At 44.4% G+C, this 23,449-nt stretch overlaps 1 protein-coding gene across 4 annotated transcripts in view; it reads right to left on the reverse strand.

Moving 5' to 3' along the window:
• The window catches only part of FARP1 (FERM, ARH/RhoGEF and pleckstrin domain protein 1), a 294,466-nt gene that overhangs the window by 59,783 nt on the left and 211,234 nt on the right, over positions 1-23,449 (reverse strand). For 3 of the 4 annotated variants that reach the window (XM_057533237.1, XM_057533235.1, XM_057533234.1), the window contains 9 exons: positions 20,964-21,042; positions 14,505-14,602; positions 9,493-9,607; positions 8,496-8,643; positions 5,729-5,824; positions 4,146-4,309; positions 3,372-3,440; positions 2,642-2,695; positions 667-742 (listed from right to left, as the gene is read on the reverse strand). In XM_057533237.1, coding sequence (XP_057389220.1) covers positions 667-742; positions 2,642-2,695; positions 3,372-3,440; positions 4,146-4,309; positions 5,729-5,824; positions 8,496-8,643; positions 9,493-9,607; positions 14,505-14,602; positions 20,964-21,042 — 899 coding nt within the window. The remainder of the gene's footprint in view (positions 1-666; positions 743-2,641; positions 2,696-3,371; positions 3,441-4,145; positions 4,310-5,728; positions 5,825-8,495; positions 8,644-9,492; positions 9,608-14,504; positions 14,603-20,963; positions 21,043-23,449) is intronic. The other variant, XM_057533236.1, reaches the window with a different exon arrangement.

Consider the following 23,449-nt stretch of genomic DNA (forward strand, 5'->3'; position numbering starts at 1 on the left):
ATGACAAAAACGTCTTTGTTTCGATGCCTAAGGGCAGGATGGGCAGCTTACAGACTCTCTGGATTCACACAGTGAAACTGCCTTCGTGTTCTTTCCCAACAAAGTTCTTATTCTCTTGTAGAGAAAACCCTGAAAGCTCATCCAGAGACCAACTCCAGGGAAAACGAGCTCTGGCCACCCTCAGAGCAAGAGTGATGATGTGTCTTGTTGCCAACCGTGGTCGCTGCTCTGTAACATGAGCCCTGGGAACGCACCGTCCGGTCCTGCGCCAGTGCAAGGTTCTGACCTTGGCAGCGAAGGGGAGCTACACCTGTCACCCGCGAGCTAGGTCCTGATCTCTTCACACGAGCGAGCGCAGCCGTTTAGCTGGAGGGTGGGCTCAACTCTGGCTCTGGATGGTTCCAGCCCTAAGCTGAGTTCAGGCCAATAGAGCAAACTTCCCCGGGGGCGAGGGCATGGGAGGGAGGAGGGGCAAGGATACAGGCCAGGGCAAGAAGCACAGAGCCGGTGTCTGGTCAGAGCCAGGGCACACGGCTAGCCTCTCCTCTAGAAAACACCCCGAAGTGGAAGGATGAAGAACACCAAAGCAGACTAGGAAACCCAGTCCTCAGCAGAGGACGTTTGGCGGAAAACAGAGCTACAATAGTGACTATCACCATCACTGACTTGTTTTGGCACTTCTGAGTTCGGCTCTGTAGGCTGCGTAGCAAGGCTTCCGATGGAATGAATCTTGCTGTGTTTCCTGGGAGAAATCACACAAGAGAACTAAAGTTAGGAGAATTGGTTTTTTTTATTGGTTTTACATGAAAAATAACGGCATTAGGCATTCCCTCAGTAGTGAAGGCACACAAAGTAGTTTGGATAAATGCTCCCTGGAGACAGACCCAGTCACCCCTTCTGTATCACTTGTAGGATCCGGGGGTTGCTTCAGCCTTGAAAAAGTTCTCAGCGTTCCCAGCTCCCACTGCAGGGGTCCAGCTGGTTGGGAGCGCCGCCACTGAACGCTAACTCTCTGGTTATGGGAAATGTCACTGGGAGGGAGAAGTGGGCTGGGCCCGAGTACGCTCTGAACTGCAAGCCCTGGCCTAGCAATATGAAATCAATTTGCGTGCTTTGGGTAATGATCTTTTAGATCAGTTCTATAGCAGAGGCCTCTGCCGCTAATGAGCTACTCCTTCACAGCGCTCAGTTCAGAGACAAGGCCCTGCCCCAGGGATGAATTTATAGACTCCACAGTAGAAGAAACTGGTTTTTTATGCCACCAACACCTTCCCTTTAATCTTTTCCTTCCCTTAGTGTGTCGGTCCCCAACTTCCCAGGGGAAAAGCATGAGAAACTTTTCAGGTACTCAAACACACGAAACTGCATAAATATAGAGATTAAATTCCAATGTCCATCCAGCTTTTCTTTAAAATACTCCAAATTAACACACCAAGGCTCTGGAGCACCCACATTCTGAGTCAGAGAGAGGCAGACCACTTCTTATACGATCCTCAAAAGATTAATCGTGGATCGTCCGAGAAAATGATGGGGTTTGCTACATCTAGATAAGCATACAAATAATCTTCTGAACGCTACATTTCTATATACAGGGAGGGAAAAACGACCCCAGATCTCCATCAGGAGAAATATACAAGGGTGGTCAAGCCAGCACACTTGTTTCAGCAAAAGCAAAACAAAACACCAAACAACCTGAATGTTTATCAACAGGGAATCAGATACCTAAAAGGTAATACTTTCACAATACCATAAAATGCTTAAGATAGATCTCAAAATCAGGGTAGGTTTAAAAAGCAAGACGCATGATTATATACAATGTAATACTGATTATATAAATTAAAAAGGACACCCCCAGAGCAATTCTGCCTATTCTTTTTGGGTGCATGAATATTTCTAATAGAAGTAACATGAATTAGGTAGTTGTTGCCTCTGGGGAGGGAAGGAGGGAAATAATGAAGGCTGTTGGTTAAAGGGGGTTTTCACTACATCTGTAACCAAAATAGCTGCAAATAAGAGAAGAAATAAAATCCCAGAAACCAATGTTAAAACGTTACTAGTGGGCTTCCCTGGTAGCGCAGTGGTTGAGAGTCTGCCTGTCGGTGCAGGGGACACGGGTTCGAGCCCTGGTCTGGGAAGATCCCACATGCCGCGGAGCAACTAGGCCCGTGAGCCACAGCTACTGAGCCTGCGCGTCTGGAGCCTGTGCTCCGCAACAAGAGAGGCCGCGACAGTGAGAGGCCCGCGCACCGCGATGAAGAGAGGCCCCCGCTTGCCGCAACTAGAGAAAGCCCTCGCGCAGAAACGAAGACCCAACACAGCCAAAAATAAAAAATAAAATAAAAAAAAATTAAAAAAGTAAAAAACAAAAAAACAAAAAAACAAAAAAAAAAACAAAAAAAAACGTTACTAGTTAATTCTAAGTACTAGGAACATGGGTATTTGCTGTGTATTCTCTGTGCTTTATTGTTAATTTTTAAATGTGTTAAACTGAAAAAAGAAAACCATTAAAACAAACACTTGCAACTAAACAGCCATTGGCGCACCATCCCTTCACCTCTTTACCCTTTTCTTTTAGTCCCTCTGGGCAGAGCAGTGATGAAGGGTAGTGAGCTCTGGAGTTGGATGACCAGGGCCCACTTACCAGCTCTGAGACCTGGGCGAGTTACTCAACATCTTTGAGCTGCCACGTCTCCATCTTTAAAAAGGAAATAAAATAGCATGGACCTCACAGAGCAGGTATGAAGACTCCATGAGTTCCTATGTCTAAAGGGCTTGGAACAGTGCCTGGCATACAATAAGAGCTATCAGCATTTGCTAACAACAAAAGTAAATCCTGTTTCTCTTCAATCAAACGTAACTCAATTAAAAAGTTTATAGAACTCTACTCAGTACTCTGCAATGACCTATATGGGAATAGAATCTAAAAAAGAGTGGATATATGCATAACTGATTCACTTTGCTGTACACCTGAAACTAACACAACACTGTAAATCAACTACACTCCAATAAAAATTAATTTAAAAAAAACACTAAAGAAAAGGGTTTGCAATTTTTCCAATTAAAAAAAAAAAAAGTTTATAGAAATACTTCCAATTCAAATCCCCAAATATTTAAGGACTCACCGGTGAGTAGGTTTTTACAGCGCTTTACGCCCTCTGTCAGCTCCTGTTCCTCTTGCATCCCTGCCCTCTGCTGGCTTCCTCTCACCCTGGAGTTAAGTGTCCCCCGGGCCTCAGCTGTTCCTAACACTGAACCGGCCGAGACTGACTGGGCGGAAGCGATTCTCTAGCTCACGGGGCGTTGGGGGAGCAATGCTTTGCCGCAGAGAAGGACTCCTCTCAAATCGCAAGTGGCACTGATGTTTCTCTTACCTTTCAAACTGCACCTTCTTATGTCCTCCTTCTTTAACATAGTCGAGAACCTGCTTCTGAGTCCGGCCACTAAAATGAAGACCACGAGAGGGGGCGGAGAAGACAGCAAGGCGTTCTCATTTCACACTCAGCACAGCCCTCCACCATCCTTGCCTCCCTCTTCCCACAGCTGGGAGACGCGGGAGTTCTCTCGGCTAGCCCGGGATGAAAGCAGTCCCAAGAGAAACTGCGCTTTTGCGTCCATTCTGTCTCTTGATATTTCCCTTATACATGACAGAAAAAGTTCAATGAACTCAACAACTTAACAATTCTGTGTTTGATTATTAAGCAACCATCCCAAGAGCCTGTATACTTCACGAAGGCAGGGATGGTTCTGTTCACTGTATACCCCCAACACCTAGCGCAGAATCTGACATGCAGTAGACACTCAAAGACTGGTTGAAAGAATGAGTGAGAAATTGAACCAGAGATGGGCAGGTCTACGTGGCATTCGGTGAAGCTACAGCAAGTGTTAACAAGGTGCTTTTGCTTCTACAGAGAAAGGAAATCCTTTCTGAATTAGAAGAGTTCCACTAGGAGTCGTCTGTGGCTGGGGAGACGGCCTTGTGGCTACCTAACGTTCAAACCGAGCACAGCAAGGGGCTGCCAGGAGCCTTCTGCGATGACCCAGCAAACATGCCATCGGCCAAAGCTCCTGGAGGCCAACCTTCCCGAGGAAAGTTTTGGGGAAAAGGACCACGTGGCAAACGGAGAGACGTGAAGCAGAATCCTTACCTGAACCGAAACGATGACCCTCGGCTAAAGAGAACAGGCTTTGGCTTTGGTTTGGGCTCTTCAAAAAGTCTAAAAAAGGCATGATGTTCAACACAGATTTTCCAGAAGGATTTGCAAAAATCCCGACTGGCCATTAGGAATTCCAAGGTATCCTGGTATGAGCTCTAGAAAGAGAAAATAACACTTTGGTTTTTTCCATTACCCATAGACATTCCGTTAAAATATGGGAAAGGGGGCAGAAAACAAATCTGTCCGATAAAATTTCAATTGTGTATTTTATTATAGCATGACCATAAATCCACATATTTAGTAAAATACATTTGTTCCTCATGACGAAATACAGTCATCATCGTTCAACCATTTTCTTCCCCACTTAATTCCTTAGAGGAACAAACAGAAAATGCTCAGCAGAAGTGATAACATTTCCTTTGACAGAAATCATAAACAAATTCTGTTTACTTGGCTTACATTTCCTTCTTTAAAAAATGTCCAAGTACTGAAATGCCTTTTCTGCCTCCTTAAAATAACTGAAACACATTTCTTCTTTCTGTTTTCTCCCCCATGGTTCATGCCAACTTTGAATACTGTGCTTAAGCCTTTTCTCCATCAAAAAGCATATGGCTCCAGCCTCCAGGTGGCCCCAGGGACCATACAGGAAATGACCATTTTTTTCTGGAGCACTGAAGTATCTATCACTCAAGGCTGAAAAATTCATGTCCTTTGATTTGGGAAAGGGGATATGGTAATTTTCTACTTCCAGACTGAATACGCTCAATTTAAGTGACCACGTTAACACAGCCCTTAACATTCTCAGCGGTTCCAGCCGTTTTGGGAGAATCTCACAGTTCTCGGTAGTGCGGTCTCAACTTACAGACAAGTCGTGCTGCAGTACACAGTCTTTTGGACTCAAAACACATCTTCTCATAGAAAACAACTTCCAGTGGGTGCCTGCTTCCCAAATCAGCCCATAAAAACCTATTTCATCCGTAATGTAACCAAATTACTATACACCTAGACTGCCATTTATAATCTTTTTTTTCCCCCATGGGAAAAAGCACTCCAGCTCTGGTTGGGGACATCAGCACTCTGTCACCCATCCATCCCTATTTATGGTGGATGGAGAAAATGCTTTCTTCCTTCTCTGACCCAGCACCACGTGAGCGACATCTTTAGAGGGAGGGTCTTCGGGAAGTGTGTTAGGGGAGGGGCCGGGTCAGCTCGTGAGAGTGCGCTGTCAGGGGTTGGGGACAACAGAAGAACCGCCCCTGGGTGGGGAGGGACAGACCCGGAGCACGGCAGAATGCTGAACGGGGTGTCCAGGTGGCCGAGGCTTCAGACACGGCGACTGCACAGGAGGGGGCGGCCCGTAGGTGCACAGGGAAGTGACCCCTCCCTGGGCACACATCTGTGTCCTCTGTCTACTGCTGATGACAGCTGTGGAGGGACCGAGCATCTGGATACACCGTACAGACTGGCAGACACCTGGCGAGCCGCCGGCCATGGGTTCCACCTGCGCCCTAGCAGGACCCGCCCCACCCCGAGGCGGCTCATTGGTCTCCCCCTCTTTCCCGAGAGGCACTTACGTTCACATCTGGGCGGAGCTTGATGAGAAAGCGCTTCCTCTTGAAGCTCAGCTTCCGCACCTTTGCCCAGTTGAAGGCATTGATCTTCGTAAAACCCTGAGAAGAAAGGTATCGGCCAGTGAGCCGGGAAACGAATGACAAGCAACACGGGAGTTGGTCCGCTCTGCTCACGGGGAGCTGAAAGGAGGGCTGACGTTCTACCGCCCCTAAGAATGCCTCTTGCTGGAGAATTCCCGGGCTCTGCGACTGTGGGATGATCCCCATTCCCTTCCTGGATCATTGTTTCTCACTAATTATATGATCTGGCCTTCAAATTAAGTCTGCCTCCAGGGGGAGAAGAGGCTGGCCAAGGGGCTGATACAGAGAAAGATAAATAAAAATAAACACCATGACAACCACCACAATTATTGGCGACCATCACGGGCCGATGGCCAGGCACTGTCCCAAGTCCTCTACAGCCCTTATCCTGGGACGCCTTACACGAAACCCAGGGAGCTGGATTTATTATCTTCATCCTACACCTGTGGAAACTGCAGCATGGCTAGATTTTAATTTGTCCGAAATCACATGGTTACTGCAGCAGAATGAGATTCCCGGGCATGTGCCTTAACCAGCAGCTGTTGTTATAGCCACAGAAGCAACACAGCGGTTAGCGATCACCCGCTCTGTCCACACTGCTCTGCTTCCAACAGCACAAGCAGGGCCGGGGAGGGGAAACCCCACCCTCCGTGTGTCTCTGAGGCCAGAGAACAGTCTCCGGGAGGGACGCACACATCCTCATCTTTGATCACCAGGTGGGACTGGGGGAGACACAGTGGAGAGTCGCCAGATACCAGCTCCTATCTGTCCCGTCCACTCAAGTGAAATTAGAATTCCTCGAGCCCATTTGAACACCAGAACCACTTGTTTAAATTGGTTAGAATGAAGCAATTAGGCACAGGCAAGAAGATTAATTCCAAGATACAGTCCTTGTATATGATGGCATTACGGAGCAATTCTCAACATTTCAAGTGTCTCGAACACAATCCAAGCAAATTAATGCAACTGTGAGGCACTTCTTCCCCCGACTATGATCTGTAGAAATGTTTAAGGGTTTGAACTCTGAGGCGGAATGGGAGGACCGACAACCACATTGTTTCACTGCTGTTTTTCTCATCAGGGACGCCTAGCTTATGTCTGCAGGTCACTGAGTATCAGGAGCAGTCACCTCCTCAAACACCGCGCTGCGCACAAAACGTCACCTCCTCAAACACCACGCTGCGCACAAAACGTCACCTCCTCGTGTCCCACAGGAAACCCAACTTCAACTTCTCTTGGGACACGAACCTTTGGTAATTAGTGTCCCTCATAAACATCTGATACAGGAGCAAAGAATCACTGAGGTTACTTTGGTAAAATACGAAGGGGGAAATGTAACCCAATCTGGCAAAGCTCAAAAAAAGAGTTTTAGGTCATGCACATATTTACACCTTCAAAACTGGGTGAAATCTGACCCTACTTCATGAGAAAAGCAGATGCTTTCTTCATACCCCTTTGAAACCAAAGCAACCAATGCACAGATTATCCACTTTTGTTTAAAAGAGAAAGCCTTGAGGGATATATTGTACAGCACAGGGGATCTAGGCAATATATATATATATATATATATATTTTTTTTTTTTTTTTAATTAGGAATCATTTTCTTTTTTTTTAATTGACGTATAGTCGATTTACAATATTGGGTAAGTTTCAGGTGTACAGCAAAATGATTCTGTTATATATATTTATATATATATGTAAACATCTATAGTCTTTTAAAAATTCTTTTCCATTATAGTTTATTACTAGGCAATATTTTATAACAACTTTAAATGGAGTATAACCTATAAACTATTCAATCAGTATGTCATGTACCTGAAACTAATATAATATTGTGAACCAACGACTTCAATATAAAAAAAGAAAAAAGTCTTGAGGAACCTTTGGGGTGATGAATATGTTTACTGTCTTGATTTCACTGATGGTTTCACAGGATACACATATTTAAGAACTTATACATATTTAAGAACAGCATGCTTTACATGTGTGCATTTAATTGCATGTCAATAATACTTCAATGAAATTGTCAAGAAAAAGAGATGCATTAATCAATAGCAGTACAGCAGCAGTATGATCAAGGGTGCACACATTTCAGAGTGCAGAGCGCTATGTCCTTATGTAAAACACAGGTAAGGGTCCAAGAGCAGTATGTGTGTAGCTGCAAAATTACAGCAGGACATGGACATAGCTTCTGTGAATTTATAAAACTGCTATATCTTCTAAGTTAGGTAAATGTGAAACCATAAACAAGCTAACTTAGGTAAAACCCGAATCAGGTATAAAAAAAAAAAAAGAACGCAAATTAGGTTAAAAAAATCAGATGAATATCATGGGCAAGTGTGAAAAAGGTGTTTATATTGGGGATCTGAAATCTCGATTCCATTATACTATGTTCAAAGTTAGGTCAACAGAGAGAGAGGGATTTCTATGATCCTACAAAGTCAATAAATGCAAACAAATCTGCAGTCATGGGTTCCCCAACCAGAGCGAGGCAAAGGAAATCAAATCTGCAAGTTTGAGGGTCTGGACAGAAACAGAAAACCCTGAGATGAGGTTTGTTTTTCCCTGTTCACCTAAAAATAACTATCAGAGGTCTTAGCCTGGACCACCCAACATGGAATCAGAGTTGAAGGGCCAACTCTTATCTCTGCAACACCAAGGGAACTGAGCTGGTTCCGAACGCTCTTACCTGAAACACTAGAATCCCCGTGTTGGCCACAGCCAGGTTGATCTTAGTGCCTTCCCGGTCCTTAGCTGGGTGCAATCGGATGCCGTACATCTCCAGCCTGCGGGCGATCTCCAGGAGCTGGAAATCCGATTCTGCTGGTGTTTGTCCACTGACAAAACAAAAATTCAAGAGAAAGGCCAGGAGATTTGAATTCTCCGTGTCTATGAATTCAAGATTAAGCATCTTCTCTTGGGAAATAAAAAGGCATTTCATCACCAACAATGGGGCTATCCGATCGGATGACACCCAGCCTCCCATTCATTATAACCCGAAGCTGAGCAACTGGAACAAAAGCTCTATTGCTTGTGTAACACAAAACCCCAAAAGTCTATCTCAAACTCGGCCAGTTTTTTGGAATCTCAGAGAGTTTCCTTTAAGGTCATATAAAAGCAAAACACGATCATGTTGAAACAAGTTTCTAGTCACTTACAATAGCCCTAAACTTGCAAAGTTCAACACTCTGTCAAGGCAACTATCACCGAGACCCAAGTGCCTTCCTTGAAATACAACAACAAAAACAAAAGGCGCAGAGAATGCTTTGAAAATATTTTATTGATCAAAACAGAAAACCAAAATGGACATGGCACAAAGGTTCTCCATTTTCACAATATTCTTATACTGTCCCTAGTTATCATGTCCCCTTCCTGATTTCCTGGTACTTGGTCTTATACTCTTCCTTTTACTCCAAAGCATGGGGTGTCCTAAATTCCAGTGTTACTCTGGTCTCACAGGAAAGCAAGCAAGGAGCCCAGAGGTCTGGTCTTGAGTGGGTAACCTGTGTTACCAACAGTCCAGGATAAGTAACAACACTCACTGAGCCTCTGTGCTCTCCTCCCTCACCCTTTGTATATTTCTTCCCAGTAAGTCACGGGTGTGTGTGTGTGTGTGTGTGTCCACGTATGTCGAAGGACAGAGAGAAGGAGCTCAAAGCAAGTAGGAAGCAACAAAGGAGACTTACATGTGGTTATGGTGGAATTCCACAATTTTGTCTTCTAATGCATCTTGCTGAGGTATGTACTTATTTTTTGCTAAATGCTCTCTGTCCGATGCTTCATCAAAATCCCCAATCTCAGCTACAAAGAAAGAGAGAAAGAAAAACCAGCCACATATGATTAATACTTCACAATTTGTTATACTCCCAGTGGACTGTTCCCCAACTAGCAAGCCGGAAAAACTAGCAGACAACACAAGGCAATCCCAGCTGGTAGGTATCATAAGGGCTAGATGTGAGAAGCTGTGGCTGTGAGGGCATATTTAACAACCATGCCAACGTAAGATGGCAGTTTCCACTTTTTCTCATCTCTACCAGTTGGAAAGAAAACTTCAGAATCATCCATCTTTAGCCATCCATGTTGCTGGTTTGTTTCTTTCCTCCCCACCCAACTAGGGGTTCACTTCTACTTCAGGCAGTACATTCTAGATATGTGGATTAAGACCTTATGACTTCTAAATAAGCCCCAGAATTTCAGGGCTTGACAAAATCAACTTTGGAGGCACACGTATAGCAATTATTAGTGCAAATCCCAAATGCTTCATCATGTAGAGAAAAGACGATTGTAACTAGGGGTAAAGGTACATAATCTAATTTGGTAAACATAAATTCAAGTGTCAAATTTTGTGTAGTTGTGTTGTCAGAAATGACAGATCAGATTGCAAATTCTTACAAATTTTTAGTCTACAAGGAAGGGGATGCATAATCTTCTCAAGTCCCCAAATTGCTCTAATCTGGAAAACTAAAGGATAGAGCTTTAAATTAATAATTGTACCTTAACACTAGCTCCAGCTCAGTTAACAGCAATTTAATACAGATGGAACGGCATGCCTTTATCATACAGTCTGTGTAACAAGCTTAATAAAATGACCAGAGTCCAACTGTTTACAATAAAAGTAAGCAAACCGTTGCCATGAAGCCGAATTTTCACTTTGCCATGTGAAGCAGCTTGCCACGCTTTGGGCAACGCACCCCAGTAATCAGGCAGGATGTGGCCCGTACGTTGCTATAAATCACAGCCCCTGAGAATATTCGCTTGGCACCAGCTGGGCCACGGGAAGAATCAGTCACCCACTAGCTTCTCGCTGCCATGGCAAATCAATAACATTATTTCCTAGTTGCACTTTGTGAACAAATTTCACCTTCCCTAAGTAAAGCTGCCACCCTCCATCACAGGAGACTGTGCAGGAGTGGCCACACTGCCATCCTCACTGGTTTGCCATGGCGATGGTGACACTGTCTTTTCTGCACTTCCTCCTATCCGGCCTTAAGAAAGCACAGTTGGGCTTCCCTGGTGGCGCAGTGGTTGAGAATCTGCCTGCCAATGCAGGGGACACGGGCTCGAGCCCTGGTCTGGGAGGATCCCACATGCCGCGGAGCAACTGGGCCCGTGCGCCACAACTACTGAGCCTGCGCGTCTGGAGCCTGTGCTCCACACCAAGAGAGGCCGCGACAGTGAGAGGCCCGCGCACCGCGATGAAGAGTGGCCCCCGCTCGCCGCAACTGGAGAAAGCCCTCGCACAGAAACGAAGACCTAACACAGCCAAAAATAAATAAATAAATAAATAAATTAAAAAAAAAAAGAAAGCACAGTTCATCTCATTATTCACGGTACTGCTCTTGCATCAAGTCCCCACGCACGTCGAATTAGTGAAGACTAAACCATCATTCCCAGGGCAAATACAGGGTTAGGTTCCTGCGAGACTCTTGAAACATTTTCACCAACTAACCTTGTTTTCTGTGTGTTTCTGTTGAAAGACATCCTACTTTATGTACCTTGTTGATTCGTTAACACGGGACCCATGGCCAGCAGCACTGTAACGCACGTCTGAACGAAGCTTACCTACACCCGTGTTTACTTTCTCTGTGAGGCGCATTGAAACCTTCCTGCACTTAGGAACACTACACAGCACTTCAGCAGCGATGCTTGGGGGCCATTTAAAACAGGGAAATCAACAAAAAACACAGAAATGCAAAAAGCGTGGCTCCAAAGAGATCACAAAAAGGACACTTGTTTCCAGTATGAGAGCTGAAACCGGAAGGCAGGGCATCACCTCCTCCGACCTCCACTGGGGAGGTGAGGGAGGGGCGACTCAAATTTTTTACCCTCTTGCGCATGTCTGCGAGTGACCGTGTAAGCGCCCACAGTGCTGATTCCGGGCTTACAAATACATTTTAGAGAGCAGGTGAATGTGCAAACATGAAATCTGCAAATAACGAAGACGGACTGCGTACGGCGGGAGGGAGAGGGGGCTCACCTAAATCCTAAATTTCTTACGAGTTTTAAGTTTGGGTTTCTTAACATCTATGGATTTTATAACAGAGCCTTTTCCATAATTCAATATAAACGAGCTAAGAATTCCAGTTTTTCCTTTGGCATCGGGGTCAATAACGCCTAAACTGTCTTTTCCTCGGAGTCACTTGCTTTTCAACTCCTAAAATGCAAGGGCAACACGACTGTGAAATCCACTTTCTCCCACATGCCCTCTTCTTGGAAACATGGAAATAGGCACCTCCTTATGTCTGGAGAGTCTGAGAACTGTAAGTGTGCAAGATATGACTATTTTTTAATTAAAGGTGTCATATTAGCTGATGTATATACTAAATTCCTTAGCAGTCTACTCTCGGCAAAAAAAATAAGACCACCACCACCCCCGAATCCTGTTCTGCCAGGTACAATCCTCAAGAGTGGACGCACACACAACCTACAGAAATCTAGCCCCGCCATGCCTCCTCTGTTACATCAGGCCCAAATAGTGTTTGATTCTTCTCTTCATCAGCTTGTCCCACTTGGTCTATTCATAATCAACTAGAGAGTATTAGAAGTCTGAAATATATACAGGGGATATCTAAGGCCAGTAACAGAGGAACCAATGAAAACCGTACAGACTATGTGACAGATGCCTCCACGAATTCAAATGAAAGGGAGGAAAACTTTTTTAAAAATCAGATTGCGTGTGTAGATACAGAGGAGATGAAAATGTAGCTCACTAGAGAGAATTTTCCATCAGCAGTAATATCGCTTCTGCAGAAGGGAGATGAGTTGACCCCTCCTACCTTACTGATGACGTCAATAACTACCAATAATTTAAATGAACACACTATTCACAGAGGACGCTGTGAAATTTCTCCTTCCATGACAGAATGTACAGGATGCTTAAAAATACAGAAATGGGGCTTTGTAAGTGTAAGATTATAGAAACAGTGTGTCACGCAACTGCTTATCACAGAGTATAGAAATAGCAGAAATACTTCTGAACCCACCTATTTCATTTCCTTTGGAGAACTCAAGATTCTCAGGGGATTTTGAGCCCCTTGTTGGTGTCCGGGGGTGAGGGGTCCATCAGACCAAGCACATGGTTTTCTGGATTCCCGTGACCCTCCACTTCCCATGTGTGCAAGCAAGATTCACTCCTTCTTTAAAAAGGAAGATTCACTCTTCCTTTAAAAAGGAAGGGCCTTAGGAGGAAGGGGCTACAAGACTAAATGGCATCAGGAATAGCTGACTAAATTTCTCTTCTCTCACCAAAGGCCCAGGGTCAGAGACCTTTGCTGAAGTTGCTATTCCAGTAAGGAAGCTTTATGTCAAAATTTCCCATTGTTTGGAAAGGGAGGGCCCTAGGTGAGTGAGGATAAAGAAAGGAGGGTATATTGAACACCTAACATATGCTGAATATTGATGCTATCATTTCACTTTCATCTGTTATGCAACAGATTCTATTATCCCCCTGTTCCAAAGGAAAGAGAGGCTGGGGGCTTAGTAATCTGCCAGGGTGAACAATCAACTAACAGAAACGAGGTCTGCCTGATTCAAAGCCCTCCTCTGTCCACTGTCACTGTAAGAAGAGAGAAGACCAAACACGGGAAAGGCAAAAACATTATGTAACTTTCTGTGCCAAAGCTTCCTCATTTTAAAATGGGGATAATAGTACTGAGCCCACAGGGTTGTTATAAGAATTAAATGAGATAATATACACAGAGTTGGAACATAGTAAAGTTTAAAAAGTTTACCTACATTTTTTTTTTTGGCCTGTCTTTTCTTTCTCACATCATTTTTTCAAATTAATAAGAAAACATCCATCTACTAAGTCTGGCAGATAGTCAACAATGGCCACGCACAAAAAATAAGATAAGCATGGTCTCTAGAAACACCTCATCATTTCGGACTAAGGTAATTTGTTGACTGCTGGGAGTGACCCTTCCTACAACCTGTGGAAAGCTTGTTAACTGGGCAGTTATCTGGACAGGATGGGGCTGATTATATGGGACTACTTTGTATACAATGGAAATTTTGGAATGATATGCTAGCACAATTTTTTTTATACTAGTGCTTTTATATGTTGACCCTGGTCTATATACATAATTTCCTTCCTGAAACATAATGTGCATATTCCATTTCAAGTAACTTCTGCCTTGACCAAGACAAAAAAAAAATGCCCAGGTGAGTAGTCAGGAAACCTTATAGAATGAGCACACTCTAACTTATCCTTTGTCTAGAGGAAGAAAGTTAAAATAGCTAGTTTCAAGCATCACTTGGGTTCCGTCCAGCTTCATGTGTCTTGGTTTACCGAACTCTCGAGCAGAACACAAGAAGGGAAATCTGTGACAGTTTTATGTCTGAAGGCTAATGTGCCATGTTCCATGACGAATATCAAATCCAAGAACAGGACGGAACACGTTTAGTCTACTTTGCCACCGTGTATCCAAGCTTCTCCTTTGAGGCAACTGAGTTTTCAACAAATGCGTAGTCCTTAGAAAGAGTAGACAAGCACCAGAACACAGAATTCCCGGGTCAGCGTTTGGTGGGGGAGTATATATAAACCAAGTTAGGAGTACTGTTTTCCACCCCTTGGGTTTCACGCTAATAGCAATGTAAGACAAAGACACTGTTGCTTTCAGTGGATGTCATTTTTCTCCCCACCAAGCAGATCACTGTGTTATTTCCCACATGCTTTCTGAAGGAAACCAACAGAACTTACATTGCACAATGTGTGAGATCAAGAGGGCAGCGCTGGTGTCACTACACGTCAGCCTGCCTTGAGCCAGGTCCTGCTTCACCTGCAGAGCAAATAGGTACCTGCGAATACAAAGAGAGATGGGCGTCATATACATAGAGATGGGTGTCGAGCAAAGAGGGTGGGGAGGTTTGGCAACAAAGTCAGGCTCACTTTGCTCACTGGCAACTTGCCCACACAGTGAGGACCTAAAGAAAGGTATATAAACCGAAGAACAAGAAAGTCTGTACAGGAGGGATGAATTCCTGGTGCTACTGGCTGCAATGTAAATATTCACACCTCCCTAAAAGCACCCGGAGACATATGCTGCAATCTGTCCACACAATGAGTAATGCATTTCATTTTATATGGAGAGAGACAGCCATAAGTAATTAAGACTATAACTTACCACCCTATCTGTTTTTGCAGGGTATAGCACACATTTAAAATTTTTTCACAGATCAGTCAAATATACTAAAAAAAAATGGCTTTATGGCTCAGACAATAACAGTAGGCTATCATGGTTAGGAAAAGCCTTGCCAATGGAATTGGAAACACAAGAGTGTCTTTTTTTGTGGTGTAATAAGTCACTCAGCTTCTTCCATAAGCCTCAGTTGCCAGATCTTTAAAAATCAATTTAAGTTATTTAAAAATTCTTTTCTTTATGAAGTAGAATAAAGCAAGTAACATTTTTGGTGGAAGAAAAAAAAGTATAAATCAAAGAAATTAAGTAAAAACAGGGCGATGTTAAAATCGATTTGAGAATATCAATATGAACGCATAGATTTTTAGAAAGATATTTGCTAGTTTTGCCCACTGTCTAGAAGGAGCGTCACTTCGGCAGCAACCCTTAGCAACCAGATTCTGGCTCTCACACAATTACCCAATACAGAGAAGGATACAGAGGTAGGACCTTGCAGAAATGGTAGGTTCCAGGTGTGGGGCAGAGGAAGGTACAAAGCAAGCCTGGAAGATCTAGTTATGCCAGAGAGCAAGGCAGCTTGCAAATATAAATGGGTTATATTAAAAGGGGGGGAAAAAAAACCTTGAAGGGGCGTCCACTGGCCAAAGTTGTGACAACTTGAGTAGCAATAAAGAATGATTAAAGTGAATTGAAACACATGGAACTAATAAAACCTTATGAGTCCATTATAATAGTCATAAAAATAGAAAGCAAAAAAAATAGAATGTATCACCATTTGAGGAGTCTATTCAAGAAATTCTTTCTTAGAAACTGGTAACCCAAGGCAGAAACTTGGGCATGTAATCTGCCTCTCCAGTAGGAAGGGTAATTCAGGATATACAGACAATCTAAGTAGATGAGGCAAAGTTCTACTTTACAGAAGAACACTGACAAATAACACAGCAAAAAATAACATAATTATAAAACCCTCATCCTACACCTCTAAAGAAATTATTGACTTGGCAAGGATTGTTAATCGGTATAAAAACCACTTAGGAGTTTGGACATTTGCATACAAAGTCATATGACTTTCCTTCACAATGGAAAGGTCAGAATGTCACCACCCTTAACTCAGTGATCAATCTCAGCATCACTAATGAAACAGGAAACACACAACATCACTTAGGATGGGATTCTAGCCAAGAATGTTTAACTTGTATCCTTTAGAACTCAGGTCTAGTTTGCAGGAAATACAGAAGATAGAGGAATAAGCTAAACAGGAAGCATCCAGACAAATTTAGCAGGTAGACTATTTTATAGTATGACCAGTTCAGTTTTTCAACAAGATGGTATCACGAAGAAAAAAAAAGAGGGACTCTGCTAGACTAAGAGGTCCAAAGGGCATAACAACCAGATGCAACATGGTCCTACAGTGAATTTCACGTTAGATGAGCAGATATAAATGACATCTGGGGAACAAAGGGGGACATTTGAGTACGGCCAGGGTATCAGATGAGATGAACAGTACATGTATATGCACAGAAAAAATCAGAAAGGCTCTCTCACTGATGTGTTAACAACGCTCAGCTCTGGGCAGCAAGAACACAGTAGTTTCATCTTCTTAGTCTTGTTTACCTGTATATTCTAACTTTCTACACTGTACGTTGACTACTTTTGTAATAGCAAAGGGTTCTTTTTAATTTTTTTAAAAAAAGGGCTTTTAACACGACTAACCACAGAGGTGGCCTTAAGAATTAAATGAGATAATACATGGAAAGCATAGTGACCAGAATGAAAACATTCAGTATATGTTAGCAATTTTTTTTCTTTAAATAAAAGAAAAATGAATCCCCTTTAAGTTGTTTAGGAAATTCCATGATTAAGAACTAAAGAACTACGGAGGCATTCTGTAACCAGAAAAAAACCAAAACAAAACAACACCCACAGATCCACTAGTTGACAACAGTTGGCCTTTATCCACCCCACCCCCCCGCAATGTAATGTTTATTCATTCATTCATTCACTTTCTTTTATCTCTCTCTGTCTCTGTCTCTCTCCCTGGAAAGTCAAAGTAGAGAATGGCAGAGCATATAAAGCAATCACAACATCAGCACATAGATTTATATGGGAAGATGTGGTACAAACCATCTCTCTGGATTAGGCAGTGGTTATTGTTTCTTGAAGTCAACACTTAGAACGACAGGCTTTAATTCTTATGTGTGGTTAATTTTTACCTAAGTAGGAAGAATGTATGTTGTAAAAGCATGATGTTCCGAATATGGTAACAGCTACCAGTTCAAACACAGGATGCTGTGTCCAGCGACAGACTCAGGGTCAGGGTCCGACAGGCTTCGGGGCCTCTGGGGAGGGTCTCCTGTGGGTGGCGAGACGGTGCTGGGTTCCGAGAGCTCACCTATTTAGACAGAGGACGAGTGCCCCGTTGCCAACTGCAGGAGGAATTTGTCACTCCCTGATTATGCTGACTTGTGCTAAGGCCCTTGTAATCTGAGAAAGACCTTCCTGGGTACCGTCTCATCTTCTCATAAAGACAGCTGTAAGTCCCGCACGCTGGCTGCAGGGCTAACTTTAGAAATTCCGCAGCACCTTTTGCATTCTAAACTGAAGCAGCTCCAGTCAAATTCACATGAAGGGCTCAAAACGGAATCAGCTCTCCTTGGTGGAAGGATGGATGTGAGGAGGGAGGCGATGACAGCGGCAGGGCCGATCAGAGGGCTGTCACTTCCAGGGACCACAGGGGAGGAAATCACACCCATCTCGATGCCATGTTTTAAACATGCCTGTTTCAATTTATTTCATCCGGGAGCTCTTAATCTTTCTTTCCTTATTCAGTGTACAGTACGATGTCTCTGCCAGCCAAAGGACAACACTGCGGCAGGCCCTGCAGAGCAGCAAATTCTGATAGGTCCCCTGCACCTTTAAGAACACAGCCAAGTAGAAACTGGATCCCACGTCAGATGAGATGCTCAGAGTAGTGGAGTACGTCTGACCTCACCAGCACAGCCAAGTGATTCTGAGCTCTGCCAGAAGAAAGCCTGCTAACTTCTTTTCCAAAGACCCCTCCCCCAAGCGGTTTTAAACTTGCACCTCAGAGTCAGTACTTTTCTCCTTCTAGATGCCTGAGCCCTGGTGTCAGTAGGACAAGAGCTCCAGTGAGAGTGTAGTTCAATAAATAGAAAGGAATTCAGCTTCTTGTTTAACAGCAAAGTGCAATTTAATCTTCGATCTATATAAATGGGAAGCTGAAAGCTATTCCTGGAGGCCCGAAGAATTAGCTGCAGCTCGAGTCACTTGAAGTCTGCTGAACTGCGGGCCCGTTTCTCACTCTTGTCTGCACCTCCCTCGCCCATGAAGTAGTGTCCATACAGGGCTTCTCCCAAACCTTCCCTCCTTCACCATCTGCCATAGAAAACTGCCTGGCATCTCAATGGTCCCATCCTTAAATTTCCGCTTGAATAGGACTTTGAGAGTGTGGGAGAACAACACTTTGGATCTGGGAAGTCGCCTTCCCGGCATATCTTGTGACAAAGCGGAAAGCAACGGGGAGCTTCTAAACTTCCCATCAATTTTATGACCCCAGAGCCAAAGGAATTCTCTCCTCGGAAAAGATTTCTAAAATGTCAGTTAACACTGGGAGCCAGAAAACAGCGACAACAAACCCCCAAACCTGCTACGTCCAGCTGAGCTTGTGTCACTTGAGGAATTTATCAGATCGGTCAGAACAGCTGGCAAAATACCAGGCACACACACACGGCTTGATGGTCACAAGTTGTCTGGAATTTTATAATAAGGACCAGAATGGTAGAAAAATCACAAATCCCTAGAGATGATGATTCACAAAAACTGAAAAGGTGCAAAACTCATTGCAAAGTAGAATGGGGAGAAAGGACTGGGGTTGGGGGGCAGTGGTAATTTATGCCGCCAACTTCCTAAGCAGGATGAAGGCCCAGTGAAACGTGGGAGGAAAAGGCACGCTACTGACCAACAGCTGGACTGGCCTTCAGATTCATTTCAATATTCTGAGCTTCCAGCAACATACGTTCCAACAACAGGAAAACCAGCCCCAGAAGCTGAGACACAGTAGCCCCAGTAAGGACACCGCATGAAGATGCTACAGGTGTCGGCATCCTGGAACTCGGGTGGCAGCCCCAGCTGCCCCTTCTCCACGGGAAGCGCCCTAGCCGAGGCATGTGGTTCCCAGAAGGCTGACGGCCTCTGCAGTTCCTGGCCACTTAGCTGCTTCATTCATTTTAGGGGTGAAAGCGGAGGTAAACTATCAGCGGTGACTCATTCAGAACACACGAAGCCATGGGAAGAGCCTTCGCCTTCCTCCCTTTCTGGAATCGCACATTCGTGTACCTGGTGCCCCTCCTGACGCCAACCCCGGGATGCCCAGCAGGGACCTCAAGCATGACCTGGCAGAACCGAACTCTTGACTCTCCACCCTCCCCAGTCCTCTACTTCCCTCCACCCCTTCCCATTCTAGTTGTCACCCATCCATCTGGTTGCGGCTTAAGTCAAAATCTTCAGCATCCCTTCTCCTTCCCTCAGCCTCCACCCACAACCCGTCACAAATTCAAATCAGCCCCACCTCCAGCACGTGCTCCAAATGCATGTGTTTTCTCTGTTTCCACTCCTACCACCTCCGTGGCCGCCATCATCTTGGCCTGGGTGACTGCCATCTCTTCCTGCCATCCTCCCCTCGGTATCTACGGCAACCAGTCTCTCAACACGACGTATTATCGGGCCTCTGCCCCACCTCAATGACTTCGCCCTCAATGTTCCTGCCACGCGAGCCCTCTTTTAGGTATCTGAATGCCTGGAGCTTGTTTCTGCCTTGGGCATTGCCTAACCGTTCCTTCTACCTGGAAAGCTCTTCCTCTGAAAATGACTGACAGATCCTTGTCACTTTCCCAGCCCAAGCATCCCAGACCAGGCACTGTAAAGTCATCACCAGTCACCTTCTATCACATCGTCTACTTCCATTACCTAAAGGCTCTTACCATTATCTGATATTCTTCTTGTTTATTTAATCATTGTGTCTGTTCCCGTGAAAGTCAGGCCGGTCTTTTCAGCAGTATGCGCCCCGTCCCTGGAACAAGGCTTGCGCACCATGTATACTCCCTCAATACTGTTGACTGAATGTTTTCATCTCTTTGACAAATGATGAACCATTTAACAAACTCAACCACCCAAAATACTGTGCTCTCAACCCAGAGGGACAAGAAAGATGTGACAGCCCTCATCTTGAACAGCTAAAGCTTGCAAGGCACGTGCGGCAAGAATCTGGCTGGTCAGACTAGTGTAGTGTAGTCTTGAAAGGGAGGCGTTTTATCTTCGCATGTTCCCACCAGGCTCTGCTCTCTTTTAGACTACCACGTGTCTTGCTGGAAATTATAAACTGGGTAGTAGCAGGGATGAAGATGAGGATGATGGGGGTTGTCACTCATAGCAGCCCTACTGGGTTCCGTCCAGTCTATGCTTAACCTCAAAACAACGCTGGCCAAGCAAGCACTGCAGTCGCGTTGACACGGGAATTAACAGAGGCGCAGGGGCGTTTAGTAACCGGCTGGTCACACAGCTACCAGGGGCAGGGCTTGGCCACTCTCCTCCCACTCAGCTACACTTTCAAAGAAACCGCCGTACAGTTCATGTCGATTCACCCACTGCAGCAACAGAGAGAAACTGAGTTCACACCTTGGTTTCACAGAAGAGATTCATTTCCCAAAACTGTCTTGTGATGTGACAGGTGTAAGAGGGGGAAATACAACGGTAACAGATTATAAGCCCAGATACTTCATAGCACAGCCTTCGAGAAACCAGCTTTCAGGGAAACTGTGGTACTTTCTTTCTTCCCATGTTTGTAAACACAACTGGGAGGGAGGAAGGTTAAACTGTCAAGCACAGAGCAGATGCTGGTCAAGGAAACATTGTGAAAATGTTTCATCAGTTGACTTAGAACATTCACTCTCTCTTCTCCTCAGCACCCACAGCAATAAATACCCAGTTTCCAAACCACTAACCTTGTGAGTTCTTCTTGGAGTTGTGTGTGGTCAGGTGGAAAGAATTTCACCACAAACTTAACAACGACATGCTTTGGCCCTAGAAAGGGGGGAAAAAGCAGTAAAGCATTTATTGATTTGTCTTTCAAATGCCATTAAAGGAAAAGATGTAAGAGGGTATATTAGATACCAAATAATAAGTCTTATTCCGAGCTGCCCAGAGCACTTCTGCCAACATCCAAGTCACTTAATAGCTGGTTAACTTGGTTACTAATTCGCATTCTCATATTGTGGGGAGACAGACACCTGTTTGAGTTTTTTTTTTAATTATATTTTTTGGCCACACTGCATGGCATGTAGGATCTTAGTTCCCCGACCAGGGATGGAACCCACGCCCACTGCGTAGGAAGCACGGAGTCTCAACTACTGAACCCCCAGAGAAGTCCAGATACCCGGTTTTTAAAAATACTGTGACAGGCGTATTACATTGAGGCATCAAATTTTTCCCCTGGAGACGTAAATTGTACCCAGATTTTAAAAGCAGGCATTTGTCTTCAAAAATTTATCTGTCTGCTTTAGTCCAAATATAGGCTTTAGACAGCTTAAGGAAGAGATAACAAAAAAGTAAATCAGTTATGTAATTTATTATTTCTAACTCTCTCCAAGGTACAGCGGCTACTGTGTTCATCACAGTCAGTCAAAGCCTTTACTAAGTGTCTCATACAACATCTTATCGATAAGTTCCAACAAAATTAGGAAGCAGATCTGGGAGGGGGTGGGCAGGGTAAGACTGGGAATGAGACAGGTAACTTTCCAGAATTCAAACAGAACATCAAATAGATTATAAAATAATAATTTGTAACCTGAGTCAGAGTTTATTTTGCTGTATAAGCCACAATACAAAAGCAATCCTACAGGTTCTGCCATTTGGAATAACAGCAAAAGTTTATGTTCTATGAAATAAAAGGTATTATGATGAAATCCAAACTTTAACAGCAGTTGTATAAAAGTAAAAAATGTCTTTTTTGCTCTACCTTTCACTGTCACAAAAGACAGATGTTGTACTTTAATTTTTATAACACACTCAAATTTAGGGGAGAAAACCCCAAACGATGTATCTATAAAGATGAAGATGTTGGCAATACGTACAAAATTAGGAAGAAAAAAAACAAGGCACAGGAATATTGAAACCAAGAGAAGCCGGGCTTCTTTCCGCTAACCATTCTAAAAATTAACAGAAATCCTCGTGTGTCAACTCTGGATCACAAAATAGCAAGAACAAAATGGGGAAGATGGGAAGGTCTAGCTCATTCTTCCCAGCAATTTTCACAGATAGGGAATTAAATGAGGCTACTTGGATCCTTAGAAAACCCAAAGATAGGAAGATGCTAGCACTAAATGCAAAATAACAGCTTTGTCACACGGGGCGAGTCATAGCCCACAGAGATGAAGAGCAGAGCCTCTGCTCGGGTGCTAAACCAAACCACAGCCGCTGTCCTGGGTCTGATACTTTTCCACCATCAGCAGTTCCCATCGCGGGTTACTGCGGGAACAAATGTCATCATTTTAGATGCCGTGCTTCCTCCAGCCTTCAGGCCTGGGGGCTTCTCACAGCAATGTGTCCTCCACACTTAGTCCTAGGCCAGCCACCCAATAAACGCTGAACAACGGCTGTTTCGTGTTCTGCATTAACGATTGCTTAATTTAAATGATAGAAGATCAATATCAATTTCAATTGCATAAGGGCCACTCAACACAGTGTGCCTGTTTATTACAGCCACATAAATTGCTGTAAGTAGCCTGGTGGGGTTTCTTTTTTTTTTTAATAAACTTAGTTTATTTATTTTTGGCTGTGTTGGGTCTTCGTGGTGGTGCGCGGGCTTCTCATTGTGGTGGCTTCTCATGTTGCGGAGCACGGGCTCTAGTTGCGCAGGCTTCAGTAGTTGTGGCACTCAGGCTCAGCAGTTGTGGCTCGCGGGCTCTAGAGCGCAGGCTCAGTAGTTGTGGCGCACGGGCCTAGCTGCTCCGCGGCATGTGGGATCTTCCCGGACCAGGGCTCGAACCCCTGTCCCTTACATTGGCAGGCGGATTCTTAACCACTGCACTGGTGGGGTTTCTTAATCAGACATAAAACCGACCCCAAGAGGTATTGTGTGATTCACGTTCAACTAAAGGAATGCAGTTTTGTTACCATCCTCAGTCTCTTGCCTGGTCTCTGGCTGCAGTGAGGGACGATTTGGGATGAACTGGAGAAGAGAGCTTGTCTCTGAACTTGACCTCACAGCGGAGAGAGGGGAGGATGGTCTGGTGCTGACGCACAATGAGAAGGGAGGGAAAAAGCAAGTGTTCCCTTCCCTTACTTCTCTCCTAGACCCTCCTTAATCTTTCCTTCGACAACATGGTCTAAATGCAAGGCAGACCCCATTCTGTCCTGCTTGTCAATCACACACACACACACACACACGCACACACTCACACTCACACACTTTTGGGCACCTTATTTTTCC

This window comes from Balaenoptera acutorostrata, chromosome 18 (assembly GCF_949987535.1).
Source record: "Balaenoptera acutorostrata chromosome 18, mBalAcu1.1, whole genome shotgun sequence".
Taxonomy (NCBI): domain Eukaryota; kingdom Metazoa; phylum Chordata; class Mammalia; order Artiodactyla; family Balaenopteridae; genus Balaenoptera; species Balaenoptera acutorostrata.